The sequence below is a fragment of the Bemisia tabaci genome, chromosome 5, assembly GCF_918797505.1.
Source record: "Bemisia tabaci chromosome 5, PGI_BMITA_v3".
Classification (NCBI taxonomy): Eukaryota; Metazoa; Arthropoda; class Insecta; order Hemiptera; family Aleyrodidae; genus Bemisia; species Bemisia tabaci.
In genome coordinates, this window is record NC_092797.1 from 33761325 (window position 1) to 33774279 (window position 12955).

The 12955-nt window shown below is 38.1% G+C and overlaps 1 protein-coding gene across 1 annotated transcript in view; it reads left to right on the forward strand.

Moving 5' to 3' along the window:
* Positions 1 to 7852, forward strand: part of LOC109037414 (uncharacterized) — a 67186-nt gene extending 59334 nt beyond the window's left edge. The window contains exon 3 of the mRNA XM_019052072.2: positions 1411 to 7852. Within this exon, the coding sequence (XP_018907617.2) occupies positions 1411 to 2550 (1140 nt within the window). The 3' untranslated portion in view covers positions 2551 to 7852. The remainder of the gene's footprint in view (positions 1 to 1410) is intronic.
* Positions 7853 to 12955: the final 5103 nt, after the last annotated feature.

Here is a 12955-nt window from a genome sequence, read left to right on the forward strand (position 1 = left end):
TCGTAATTGGAGAAATTTTGGCAACATTTGAATCCTCTTACGGCGTTTTTCCATAACAAGAGAGAACACTGACTCATTAATGAAATTTATTTCATCACATTTAGCTCTTCACGTGATCCTTTTTTCCCTTCTTTTTCGTTACCGGGGTTTTTTTTCTTCTCATTCAATCCTGTCTTTCCCCTCTCCGTCCTCTTCCTTGAATGAGCTCAGAATGAACCTTTGAAAATAAGCAGGAGAGGTTTTTTTATCCTGTGCATTTCGGGCTTATCCCGGTATCCCTCCTCATTTAACCAGTAGCCCCCGTTGCGCTTTTAAAATTACTGTCAGAGTTTCAGTGAGAAATTTGATTTGTTTAATGCCGCTTCTCGGTTCTCTGCGTTCTTTACTCCATTTCACGGGTTCGATAATGAACGCCGTGTCGGAATTTGGAGGACTCTAAAGGATTCGACTGTTACATGGCAGTGCTAAGCCTTCTGAATTTTAAATCAGGGTACTTCTAGCGAACCGGCGGACGCTTATAAATAATGAAAGTAGCGGAGACTTAAATATTTGAGAGTCTGCACTCAATCACTTTGAGTAAGGATTGGCAATTTGATGTAATTCGTCAATTTCTAATATTCAAAGGTAATGCTTGCGTAACTGGATAGTATTATTCTGTGGATTCCACACTTTAAACTTTTTCACACATACGAATGGTCGATTCTTTTAAAATACTGAAAAATCATGAATAAAAAAGTTCGTAAATATGTTCGCGGTTCTTAAGAATCATTAACAATGAAATTTAAAAGGGAATAAAATGTGAATGTTTTGGCTATAGGAGGAAAATTGTCGTTTCTGAGACGAAGAAATGTAACTCCATTCCAAGGTTGCAAAATTGACTCAAATAATTTCATTTTTTAAGGAATCCTCCCGATAAACTTGGTTTTCAAAAATTCGTCTGATTTTTGGATCGGGAGAATAATTAGAGAAATATTCAGTCGAAAATTTCCAAGATTCTTCCATTAAAAATGGATCGTGTTTAGCAGAAAGGAAGTGAGCCACCTCAGGTATTGCCAAATTTAACTGGACTTTTTAATCTTCTACAAGAGAACTTTATTTTTGCGGATTCCTTTGAAAATTTTATGGAATTCGCTTCGTACCATGTAGACAATTCACTGAACTTTGAACACAAATCCGCACAACCGTTTTCATATAAAATACTAAATTGCCCGACCAAATTTGGCAATAGCTAATGTGCTTGGCTCCTTTCTGCTTAACGCGCTCCAAATGCAATTAGCAAGGGGCCACTTGGCAACACTGAAATGCAGTTACGTTCTTTCGCGAGGGACTCGACGAAATGTTTGTTTGTTGATTCTTTTGTGCGTTGAGTAGCAATGATTAATGGACTGTGTTTTGTTTGTTGTGTTTCAGACGAAGAAAAACAATCCAAACCACATCAAGCGGCCGATGAATGCTTTCATGGTATGGTCACAGATCGAGAGGCGTAAAATCTGCGAGCAGCAGCCGGACATGCACAACGCGGAGATTTCCAAGCGGCTCGGCAGGCGATGGAAAATGCTATCAGAAGACGAACGACAGCCGTTCATCGAGGAAGCCGAGCGGCTCAGACTCATGCACCTGCAAGAATACCCGGACTACAAATACAAACCCAGGAAGAAAGCGGTCAAGCCCATCTCGAAAGCCACGCTTTCGCGGCCGAAGAAAATGTGCAAGAAGTCGTCACCCTCCTCCCTCTCTTCATCATCCTCCTCCTCCTCCTCTTCGTCCCTGTCTTCATCTTCCTCTAGCTCCTCGCTGTCTTTCTCCGGCACCAGTGCAACGAAAAGACACGATTCCAACAACAATAGTGCAGGTTGCGTTTTGAAAGACGTAGGCAGCGGTCTGCTCATTCGTAGGAACGGTATCATCCAGACATCGACTCTAAGCCCTGTGAATCATAGCAAACTGAAAGTCAGGCTGACGATAGACAGGAAGCTGAAGGAGAACGTTCAAATCCATCATGCTAAGGTGCCATCCAGCCCTTCGTGCGACACCCCGGACTCGCCAGAGAGCGCCACGTTCTACGACGACAACTCTCTGCTGAGCGAGCCGACCCCTACCCCACCGCGTCGAATCAAAGTGCTCACCCCGACGCAAAGAATAGCGCCCGTCAAATCGGAGCAGAGTACTCTTTGTTTTAGCCCACTAGTCCCTAGTTACGCGAGTTCCATCGTCAAATCGGAGCCGAACGAGGATAACGAATTAGTCATCAAGCAAGAACCCCTAGAACCTATGGAATGCGAGTCCGAGACGGCGGCCATAGGGAAAGCGGGCGAAAACCCTAGTCTAGCCGACTTAGACTCTCTCACAGATCTCTTACAAATACCGTCTGACTTTAGGATAGATTTAGATTCTCTAACGACAGATCTTGACTCTTTCGACACCGCTAGTTCAAGCTCTGGATCCCACTTCGAATTCACGTGCGCACCCGATATGAACGACATGCTGTCCGCCATCGGTGTGAACAACGATTGGGTCGACACTAATCTCGCCTACATCATCGATTGCTGAATCGTCTATCTCCTCCGTCTCCTCGGTCTTCTCACCAGTGCTAGTGTTATTTTTTCAATTCTTTCAATCTCTCTCATTTCCTCCTCTCGAAATTCACAGCGGTTTTTTGTTTTGTTGAAAGTGAATTTTCTCAAATTTTATCCATCCCCAAGTGCGTACGATGAACATTTATAAATAATTTTATGGACCTATTTTTATAAATTTTTCTACCATTTCTTTTCAAATTTATAATCATAATAATTATTATAATTATAAGAAAATATTATTATGGTTATGATAAATATTATTATTATCGCTACTACTATTTTTTTATCATTATTGCTAGGTTCTACTTCATTGCGTCTCTCGATCTATGTGAAAAGCTCACTTAAACAGTGCACTCCTGCAGGAAAAAGGCGGTTAATTCGAATATTTCCTCATGATTTCCTCTTTCATTTCTACGTTTGGCGAGAGCTACCCTAAAGTCACTCAACATGAATCAACGGTGTACAATTAGCCCTTTGCGAACTGAGCGCAGGTATTTTTTTACCCATCCCATTGCTCTCTCAATTTAAATTAAACTCGCCCTCCTCCCCTCCCCTCTCCTCCCCTGCGTTTATCGATTAGGCTCAAGCATGGCATTTTGCATCTGTTAGCAAGATGTTGATCTCACGGATTAGTGTACCAGCTAAAAAGCCCAACTTAAAACGGTTTATATTTGATTATCACGCATGTGGTACTCTTATAATAGCTACACAAGAAACATCCCTAGGATTTGCTCCGCAAAGTATATCTATACTATTTTATTACAGTCATATATTGATGTGAATTGTAGTTTTTCTCTCGTAAGTCTTTCTTAATTTCGTAGGCTTCTCTCACTATGTTCGCAGCTTTACATTCAGCTGTAACATGAGAAATAGTTGCTAAAAAGAATGAATGAATTAAATAAGCAGTAAGAACAATTACGGAGACAGTGATTTTTTATTGAAACCCGTCTAGATTTGTGAAGACTGTAGAATACACCTGAGTTTTGCTCTCCCAAATTTTGAATTGTTGGTTCCCTGATTCAACAAACCCTTTGTTACGACGAGAGCAATTGCTCACTGTATCTCAAAATTTCCAAAATTAGAAGGCTCAAAAATCAGGGCCGTAAATTTATCCAGTGCGTTGTAACAACTTCCTTATTTAATCATTCATTTATTCGATTTTTTTCTCTTTTTTTAATTTCCGAATCTCATCCTTTTGTGTGAATTTAACCGAGATTTTGTTTTCTATACGCTTATATCGATTAATGTAACGATTGTAAATTTGTATCTATTTATTTTTGTGCTAAATGAAAATATGCTTACATCGCCATAGATTGTGCGTATTTTTACGATACTTGTTCATGTTGATATTTGTTTGTGTATGTGTATACGTATTGACATACTTGCACTTACAATACTTTGTAGTTACGTCTGCGTATACGCGTGTGCGTGTGCAGCAGTATTTTACTTTCTGTCACTTTCTGTTACAAAAAATCCTTGCAAAAAGATCCCCATTCTTTCTCCATATTTTCATGCCGTAAATGGCCATTGAATAAGGAAAGAGCAAGACGTCCCCTAAACATGTCTTACTCTTGACATATCCACCCTGCTGGAAGTCAGCTGTACTTTTACTTACGCCCTTTGAGAAACGAATTGAAAGAAACCCGGTCAAGTGATGTCACGTACTATCGCCAGCTGAAAGAGCAGACCACTTTCCTCATTAAAGAAGAAAGTAACCTTAAGTACCTTTGTTTCAATTCAGTGCTCTTCGTTGGTCTCATGCTCTTATTTGAACCATGTTGTTCAATTTAAACCTCCATACCTTCTCCTGATGAAGTAGATTCCGAGAATTTCAAAATTGGAGAATTTAGCATCCCTAAGTGGCAGCTTGTTTTGCAATTTATCACCCACCCTTTTTGTGTCCATCTTTTCTCTCTATTTTTAATGCAGTAGTTGTGGCAAGACGGTCCGATTTTTCTTAACCAAACTGTCAATCAGTGAATTGGACGTAGCGACCAGTGATTCCATAACGTTGAATGTGTTAGTTAGTAGAGAAGGGAAACTATGTTGAACGCCTTTGAACCTTATTTTGGTAGAAGTGTCTGTAAGAAAGATATATATCACTCTCCACAAAGCCTCTTTGAAAATTGCCTTTGTTCTCTCCTCGTAGTCATGTAAAGGTTTTGTTTGAAGAACGTGCCAATTTATCAGCCAGTAAACTTTAAGATAAACTCACTATTTTACGTATAGAGTGAGTAAGCTTCTTTCATTTTCCGACGACTACTTATTAATTTTAAATTGTTGGCAATTGTTGAGATGTACACGTTAATAATTTTTATCTTCTTCTACCGTTTTTTGCAAGTTTGTAGTTTGTACATTCTGTACTTTTTCGTTCGTTGGCATTATTGAACCATGGACTCTTCGAACATTGTTTAACTTTCATTCTATCGATCGTTTTCAGTTTGTTCTCCCTTCCATGTCGAATTCTGTTTGATGTTTATTTTGTTTTTGAAGAAAAGCAAGTTGTTTATTTATTGTCATGAAATACATAGTTTAGAGATTGTTGAACATTGACTGTATTGTTTTGCTTGTATAAATTATTGTTGAACACAGACTGTTTTCTTTAAAAAAAAAAAATGAGCGAATAGTATGGAATCAACTAAACCCGAAGAGTAGAAAAGTTCATAGCTTTAAAGCGACCGCCTTGCTTTGAAACTTTACTAGTGTGCCCGTCAATGTACAATCTTAAGTTCTCATTGAAGCGTACTGGAAAGCTAACAGCAGTGTTTGACGTGAAGTGCAATTAAAGATGAAAGTTGTACACCTAGCCGTGTAACACAGAAGAGGAGAAATAACTTTATAAGTGCAATTTCTGTCGTTTGAATAATTTTTTTATTTTTTATTTTTCTCCTCTCCTCTGTTAGCCTCTCGTTCTCTCTGTGAAATTCATTTCATCGAAGCGAATCTTTCCATCATCAGATGAGCTTTTCCGAACTTAAAGTTGACGATCGTAACCACCCATACTTACCTTGTATCAAAAGCAAATGTTCTATTAATATGCCTAGTTTTCCTAGTGTTCGAATGATCATTCTCCCCACAGTTTTTTTATCTGACTTTTGTATTCCTCTCTTTTTCCTCTTTTTTTAATCGATCAAAACCAAACTAGATCTGAAAAGCAATTTTTTTCATTTTTCAATTTTCTGTTGTATCGCTTTTCTCGAGCCGATCGCAATGTACCTCCTCCCTTTCCCCATCCGCCATTTTCTGATCAGGTGACTAAAAATTTATGATGTAGGTAGGCATCAATCCTTTTAAACTTATGCGCTCCATAGTTAAAACCCATCTCTACGGTTTGTTCATTTCCCCCTAACAATAATGCACTACTGCTGGCCACAATTCTCTTTTCCTCTGAATTTTCTTGTTCAGATTCCGATGTACAAGCGTTTGTGCGTCCCCTTGATCCTTTTGGAGCAGAAACATGTGGTCAGAAATACGCGTGCACGCGCACACCCAAACATTTTTAAACATGCATATTTGCTCTGTTCATTGAGGTACTTCTCTCTTTTCTTTCAACGAGAGATTACTCATGAATGTACCAAATTACAAGAAAAAGTAAAGGATTAAAACTTAATCAGGCTGTGATACTTTTTGAACCCTTATGTTATTTTTCATTTATTATTTTGATATTTGGAAGCATTTTAAGTACTAATTACCTGCATTATACATATTTAGCCCGTAAGTAACCTCATAAATTTGTATTAATTGAAGTGTATGGTCTGGAGGGAAGTGCTACTAAGACTTACTTATATTCTCTCAGATCCATATTCGTGAAAGCATTCGCTGATTTTCCGCACTATCCTCTCTGAAGTTTTTTTCTTACAATCAACTGAACTCAATGGGAACAGGGGGTGGGGAAAATAAAGTAGTTTTTCATCAATAATCTCTGGAATAACTCAGACAATTTTTGTGTTTAATTTACCAGTAATAATGCAATCGACAATGAACAACAGGTTCGTTGCTTGAAGCTTACCAAGTAGTGACATTCGCTACATGTAGCTCCCATCTTGATGAAGGAAAGAGTGTATCGCTCAAAAAGAATGACTCCTATTCATTCGTTTTGTCACGCCATTTTAACCGAGCAGTTGTAGAGATGTAGAAAGAGAGAGAAAGAGAGAGAGATTGCGAGTTCTTATCAGTTAAATAATTTTTTGACCCTCAGAACATCAATGGTCTCAAAACATAAACATTATATTAGTATTTTCTTTTTCTCCATTTTTAATGTAGTAATTATGCTTTACGTGTAGTGTCCGAATGGTGGTTGTATTAAATTTACACCTATGCCAGAATTTCATTTTCTTTTCTCATTTTTTACTTACTGAGAATATATTTTTCGTTCTTTAACCCGTGTATAGGACAGTAGAAATTCATCAAGTCTTTATCAGTGCTTCCTTTCGACTGTATCATTTTATTTTTTTAATTGGTTGTTTTTCCTCAGCCATTTTTTGTAAGTTTCTTTCTTCGTTCGAAATCGTATCTCCTGACTCAGCTATAATACAGTGTCATACCGAATTCATGCTGCATTTGTATGCCTTAGTGATACCCGTATCCTTCTTATAAGTGGATTTCATTTCATGAATGTCTTGGAATTTCTATGCAGAAATGTGTGTGTTTACTTAAATATCTTGTAATTCTGTACTGATCTCCGAAACTCTCTCTGTATAGACATATTTGTTTCGACGAAGTCAGGTCTTTTCTAATTGCATCTTTGGAATGTGTCGAATTTCTTTCTTCATCTATTTACATACAATTTCAAAACTAAAAATCTCAGTTCGCTCGCCTCCTAGAAAGATCTTTCCAGTATTTTCCTCGTTTCTGTAAAAAAAATGGAACTTAATTTTCTCACCCTAATTTTGAAACTGTCTTCGGGTTAATTTTTTACCTTAACTACTGTACAAACCGTTACCCGCGCGGTCAAGGGCGAATCTAGCAGCAAGAAAAGTCCTCCATTCAATTTAAATTGAAAATACTCCCATTAATGTCTGCCGTTTCGTGAGCGCACTGGTCGTCTCATATGTGACTTTTCTTTAGGTCTTGACTTTCAACTTCAAAGGAAAGAACTTTTCAGAGTCTATAAATTCGTTTACTTACCTAATCTTCAATCTTGTCATAATATTAAGATATTTGTATAATGTAGTCATTAAACATTTTATTAATGTAACTTTATGTTGATCTAAATTTAGTGTAGATATTATTTTTACCATATTTGAATTAAATAATATTATTTTTCCATGTTGAAATCGCTCTTTTACTATTATTATTTTTCCCCAATTCTTTTCACTCTAGAACCTCAGCCGTATAATTTGAAAATTCAAATACTTAGAATGATATCAATATCCTTTACAATCAGAAGTAGACGCTAGTACTTTATGAAGCCGTTTACTGAGGACCAACAAGAGAAAGTTCATAGTAAGAACGCAATTTTGAATCAAATGATTTCATTAGTCTCAAATGTATTGTTTTTGTTTGATGAGCTCACCATCCTCACCAGTTGATCTAAAAAAAAGTCGAGTAATTAGTCATGATGATTCAGTGAAGAATATGAGTTTATTAAAAGCACTTCTCTCTCCTTCCCTCTTTTCACCAGATAAAATGCACTAGCAACTGCAAATGGGTCAGTTGCGATGGTAACAGAATCGTTTTTTAATGGCGGTAGTTCATACCATGTTATGCACTACCGCGGTGGATGACGTCGAAAATCCGACTTTTCAAAAAGCGATATCTCGGTTAATATCGAACCGAAGTTTGTGAACCGAACTCGAAGAGACTTGCTGTTTGGGCAGATCTTCTTACTTTTAGCTAATCTATAAAAATCAAGCATCATAATACGATTCTGTTACCAGCGCAACTGACCCATTCTTTCGCAGAAAGGTTCACCACACAAACTGTAGGCGAATTTTTCTGGGCATTTGGCAATATTTGCAGTTCTCTTCAATAATGAAAATAATGAGGGCCAGACTCAGAATAAAATAGAAAAAAAAATTGCTCACTGTGGCCATGTATTTTCCAATACCTACCGAGGACAAAACTGACCTTGGTAATTGTTGACACTCGAGAATAGGGACAGGCTCACTTAATGAAACTGCTCTTTTAATCAACGTAATTCGTTGCGCATGTTGAGTGCATTTCTATGAAAGTGTTTATTTATGGGCCGTATGCAACAGAAAAAATGAAAGGTCAGAAAAACACTTTCTTCCAAGAAATCCCTCGTAGCATTTTTTGAAGCAGGGTTTAATTTGAATTTAGATGATTTCACTGCGACAGTTTGTGGGTAAAAGAATAAAATAAAGTCCTGAAATTTAATGGTTGAAGAATTTTGTAATGACTTGCTCAATTTGTTGAAAGAGTGTATACAACTCTAGAATTGAAACTATTCTTCAGGTCCTGGTTTAAAAAAATAAATTATACAAAACGTATGGTGCCAAGGTGAACTATTTTATCTGTTCACTGACAAATTTTCGAGAATATTTAATTCTATCTTCTCAACTCTCAGACTCAACGTTGAGGCTTTTGTAAATAACATGAAAATTAACAGTTACAAGCCTCTGTGCATTCGCTCTTCACTATTCTCACGATTCATTCTCTTATACTCTTTTAAAAAAAAATGAAATAAATGAATTAATCAATTAAACCGTATCTATACTGAAAAATTTCAAATTTATTCCAAAGGTGATCCACGCATTATTGATTCGAAAACACACCCTGCATAGTACATTACTCTAACACCAAAGAAAGAGGTCTGGACATTCTCGTAATGATACGTGGTCAGCAGATCGCAACTCGATATAGTCTTTCGCATTATGATGACTGCAAAAATATGAGTCATGCGATCATTTTGCGCACCTGCGATGAGTCCCGTACGGACGATTTTCGTGGTGGTATCACCACAGGGATTCTTCATTTTATCAAACAATAACGAGGAAATGATTAATAATTTTAATTCATCGCCACGAATGAGAATGACAGTCCTCCAACGTGACACTGATTAGAGTCTTCTATTAACTTTATTTTCTAAAAAATGAAAAAGGTTCTGTTTGAACATGTTTTAGATACAGATATTATAAAACGTTAAAGCAATATATTTGTCAGCTCCAGATTTTTTTAAGGGATAATTACAAGCGAGGAGCTTGAAGGACAGGGCGTTAAAGTTCAGTCTTTGCTATTTCACAAAGTACATGTTTAAAATGTCAAACTTACATGGCACCTGATGGTGGAGCGAAGTTCAAACTCACTTTTGATGCTTAAAAATTGGATCTGAGGTGTAAATTTGTCACAGAATATATTCTAAGACCAGTTTTAGTTGAAATCATTTACGCCTCAATTTTTGTAAAAACTGCACTTGTGCGCTTCGTTCTCCAAACTATACTCGATTAAAAGACGGATTTAACTTGAGTCAGCCCAATGGCACGCCACGCTGTGCCTACTTTCCTCTTACCTACGCGAATTTTATTTTTTTCTATCAGGAAATTAACTAGCATTCAACATGTAAGCATGTGAAGAAAAAACTTACGGAGTGAGGGTAGTGAGTTTCATAAGTTTTATTTTACACAAGTCGGTTTTCAAGAGATATCAATCGAGAAATATACAAAACATTCAGAGAAATTAGGTATTTTCAAATGTATTTAGGGTAATTTTGGTAAATAACGTTCGATCATACATCCCAGCGCTCAGTGGGAGTTAACAAAATAATTTCTCTCTACGCACCGAGGCTCATAACTTCAGCAATAATTGACTCAATATCATCACATTCCACGTTGAACCAAGGTGGAAAATCTTGCTATGTTTTGCACGAATTAAAATGAATTTTTTTTTTAAAGTAGAGCAGTTAACCCGTTTTCAGTGGCTCTGAAAAATATCTGAATCTGAACCTTATCATTTGTATTTAAAATGTAAGGTTCCCAGATTAACACATTTGGCTCTTACTCCTGTTTTTGTTCTAAAACAATAATGAACTTCGGTGAAAAAATGGCTCCCTAATGAGGCTACATACTAAGCTCCGTCTACCTCTAAACTCGGACAAATGCGACCAACGCAACACTCATTTCATGAGTATGTTGTCCTGTTCGAATCAAAGAGGGCCAGGGGCCAATTGCCCACTGGATTTTGTCAAGACGAACGCCACGGGGACTCCTGCTAGTAAAATTTGAGTGCCTTTTTGAGAGGTCTTGCAAAGCCCCCGCCCGAGGACCTCTCAGGAACTTTATGAAGGGTGTTTCAATAGGGATCCATTTTGAACTTTTGAGTGACCCTGTCTGTACTTCCTGTAGATGTTCAACTCTACTCTACGGAGCAATCGGCAGACCCTCACCCCATCTCACAGTTTTTGAAAGATCGCGTAGCTGCCTAATCGGCGCATAAATCGAATTCAGAAACTGTTCTTTTCTACGAAAATCTAAATCCTAGACTTATGTGGTCTTTCTGAACCAGTGACGATTCTTGAAAGTTGGCAGTGCTGTTTTTCCTCCATTTACACGTATGTTGACCAATCGATTCTTCGATGAGGCAGCTTGCTTCACCCAAAATTGATATTTTTACTGGATTTGAATGGAGGAAAAACAGTGCTGCCAACTTGAAAAGTCGCCACTGCTTTGAACTAGCACTGGACTCTCAGTGAAGAATGAAAATATACGTACCTCTGGTAGTACCAGATAAAATATGCAAGGTAAGAGAAGCAACTCAAATAGCATAGTAAGTATTTTAAAATGAAAAGGTCTAAAAAATTAGGAATACTAAGGGGTACGGTACACCCCCAGACCACTTCGCAGTCCAACCCCTTACAGCGCCTCGTGCCTCAGGCGTTATGCGTTATGCGCTACTCTCATGATTTTAGGTGATATACGGTAATTTAAGATGAAAAGGTACACCTTTAGAACAACTTTCAAATTCATGAGATACATGCTACATTTTAAAAATATATTCCGTAGATGGGGGCCCTATAAGATCTCCTTTCTCTAGGTAAAGATTCCCGCAGCCGTCAAGCCTCGTGCCACGTTACAGAGCCCATCAAAATTCCCTCTTTTGACCGCAGCCCCGCTTCGCAAGAACTCTTGAATGAGAATAAACACTCTCTGCTCAGCCCTTTTACACCCGGGCATTTGAGCAAAGTAATTTCTATTGAAATACGTGAAACTTTATTGAGATACGAACGCAGTTGAAATTAATTTTCAATTTTTTCGTGTGGAACCCCCCCCCCCCCCCTTCCCAATCAACCTCATCAGGGAAGTACATGGGTCCTTGGGCTTCCCCCTCTGAATTCCTTTTCAAAGGATTGGTTCCCCCAAAATTTTGAGTCGGTCCGCTCAAATCCATCGGGTAAGAATATATTTCCATTCATCCAACAAATGCCAACTCTAATTCGAGGTACGAGTACTTATTCGACAAGGCTACGGTCCTCTAGAAGGGCAGATGTTCGCGGCGAAGGATTCGGACCCTCTCGCTCATGAAAAGGTCGGTAGCGAATCAAACAACCAATTAAAATGTTTGTTTATGTTGGACCCCAAGGCATGTGTAAGTGTAAACGCACAGATGGCAGTGCTCTCCCCATATTTTCATGCATGCATTCGTAAAAATATTCTATATCCTCATCGGGATAGGATCAGCGCCCGATTTTTATCGATACCCAGCTCAGGTCGGTACTTTTTTTTTCTGGAACTTTGCCTTCATGGATCCTATGGAACCTATAGGTATCGCTAACCAATTAAAAAGCATACTAGCGTGATGAACCTTTCCGCTAATGCCACACTAATTTTTCAAAATTCAAATTTTTATGCGTGATATCGGATCACAGTGAGTCGCGATTGCGAATCTGGCGAGTTAGCAATTCTGATTTTCTTGCATTCAAATCCATTACAGGTACAGATCTTGATTCTAGGTAGGCCTCAATTTGGATTCGATTGTATTGCATATACATTTGAATGGAGGAAAAACACTGTCACTGACTTTCAGTGGTGGACAGTCACGATTCCTCGGAAAACATATCCGCGGTGCTGACATCTCAACAAAATCAACCATAAAGTGGGACACTGAAAAAAAAAGTCCGACTGTGGAAGTAGCCGGAGCAATGGGAGCTTAACCTGCGGGAGCTTCGGCCTCTGAGCCTGGAACGGAGGGTATGTCTAGCCTGTAAGCACGATTATCACAGCCGGAGTTTTTTTCTCAGTGTACTGTCGGTTATATTCATATTGCAGCAATTATTGTGAACAGCTAAATTGCGTACACCAATTAGGTGTACACTAAAAGTTTGGTTGATACGGAAAGTGAAAACCAAGTAACTTGAACCCTTGTTTGATTCTGGTTCTCGGTTTCTCCATTGTTTTTTATATTTTTTTTATTTTCATTTTCAG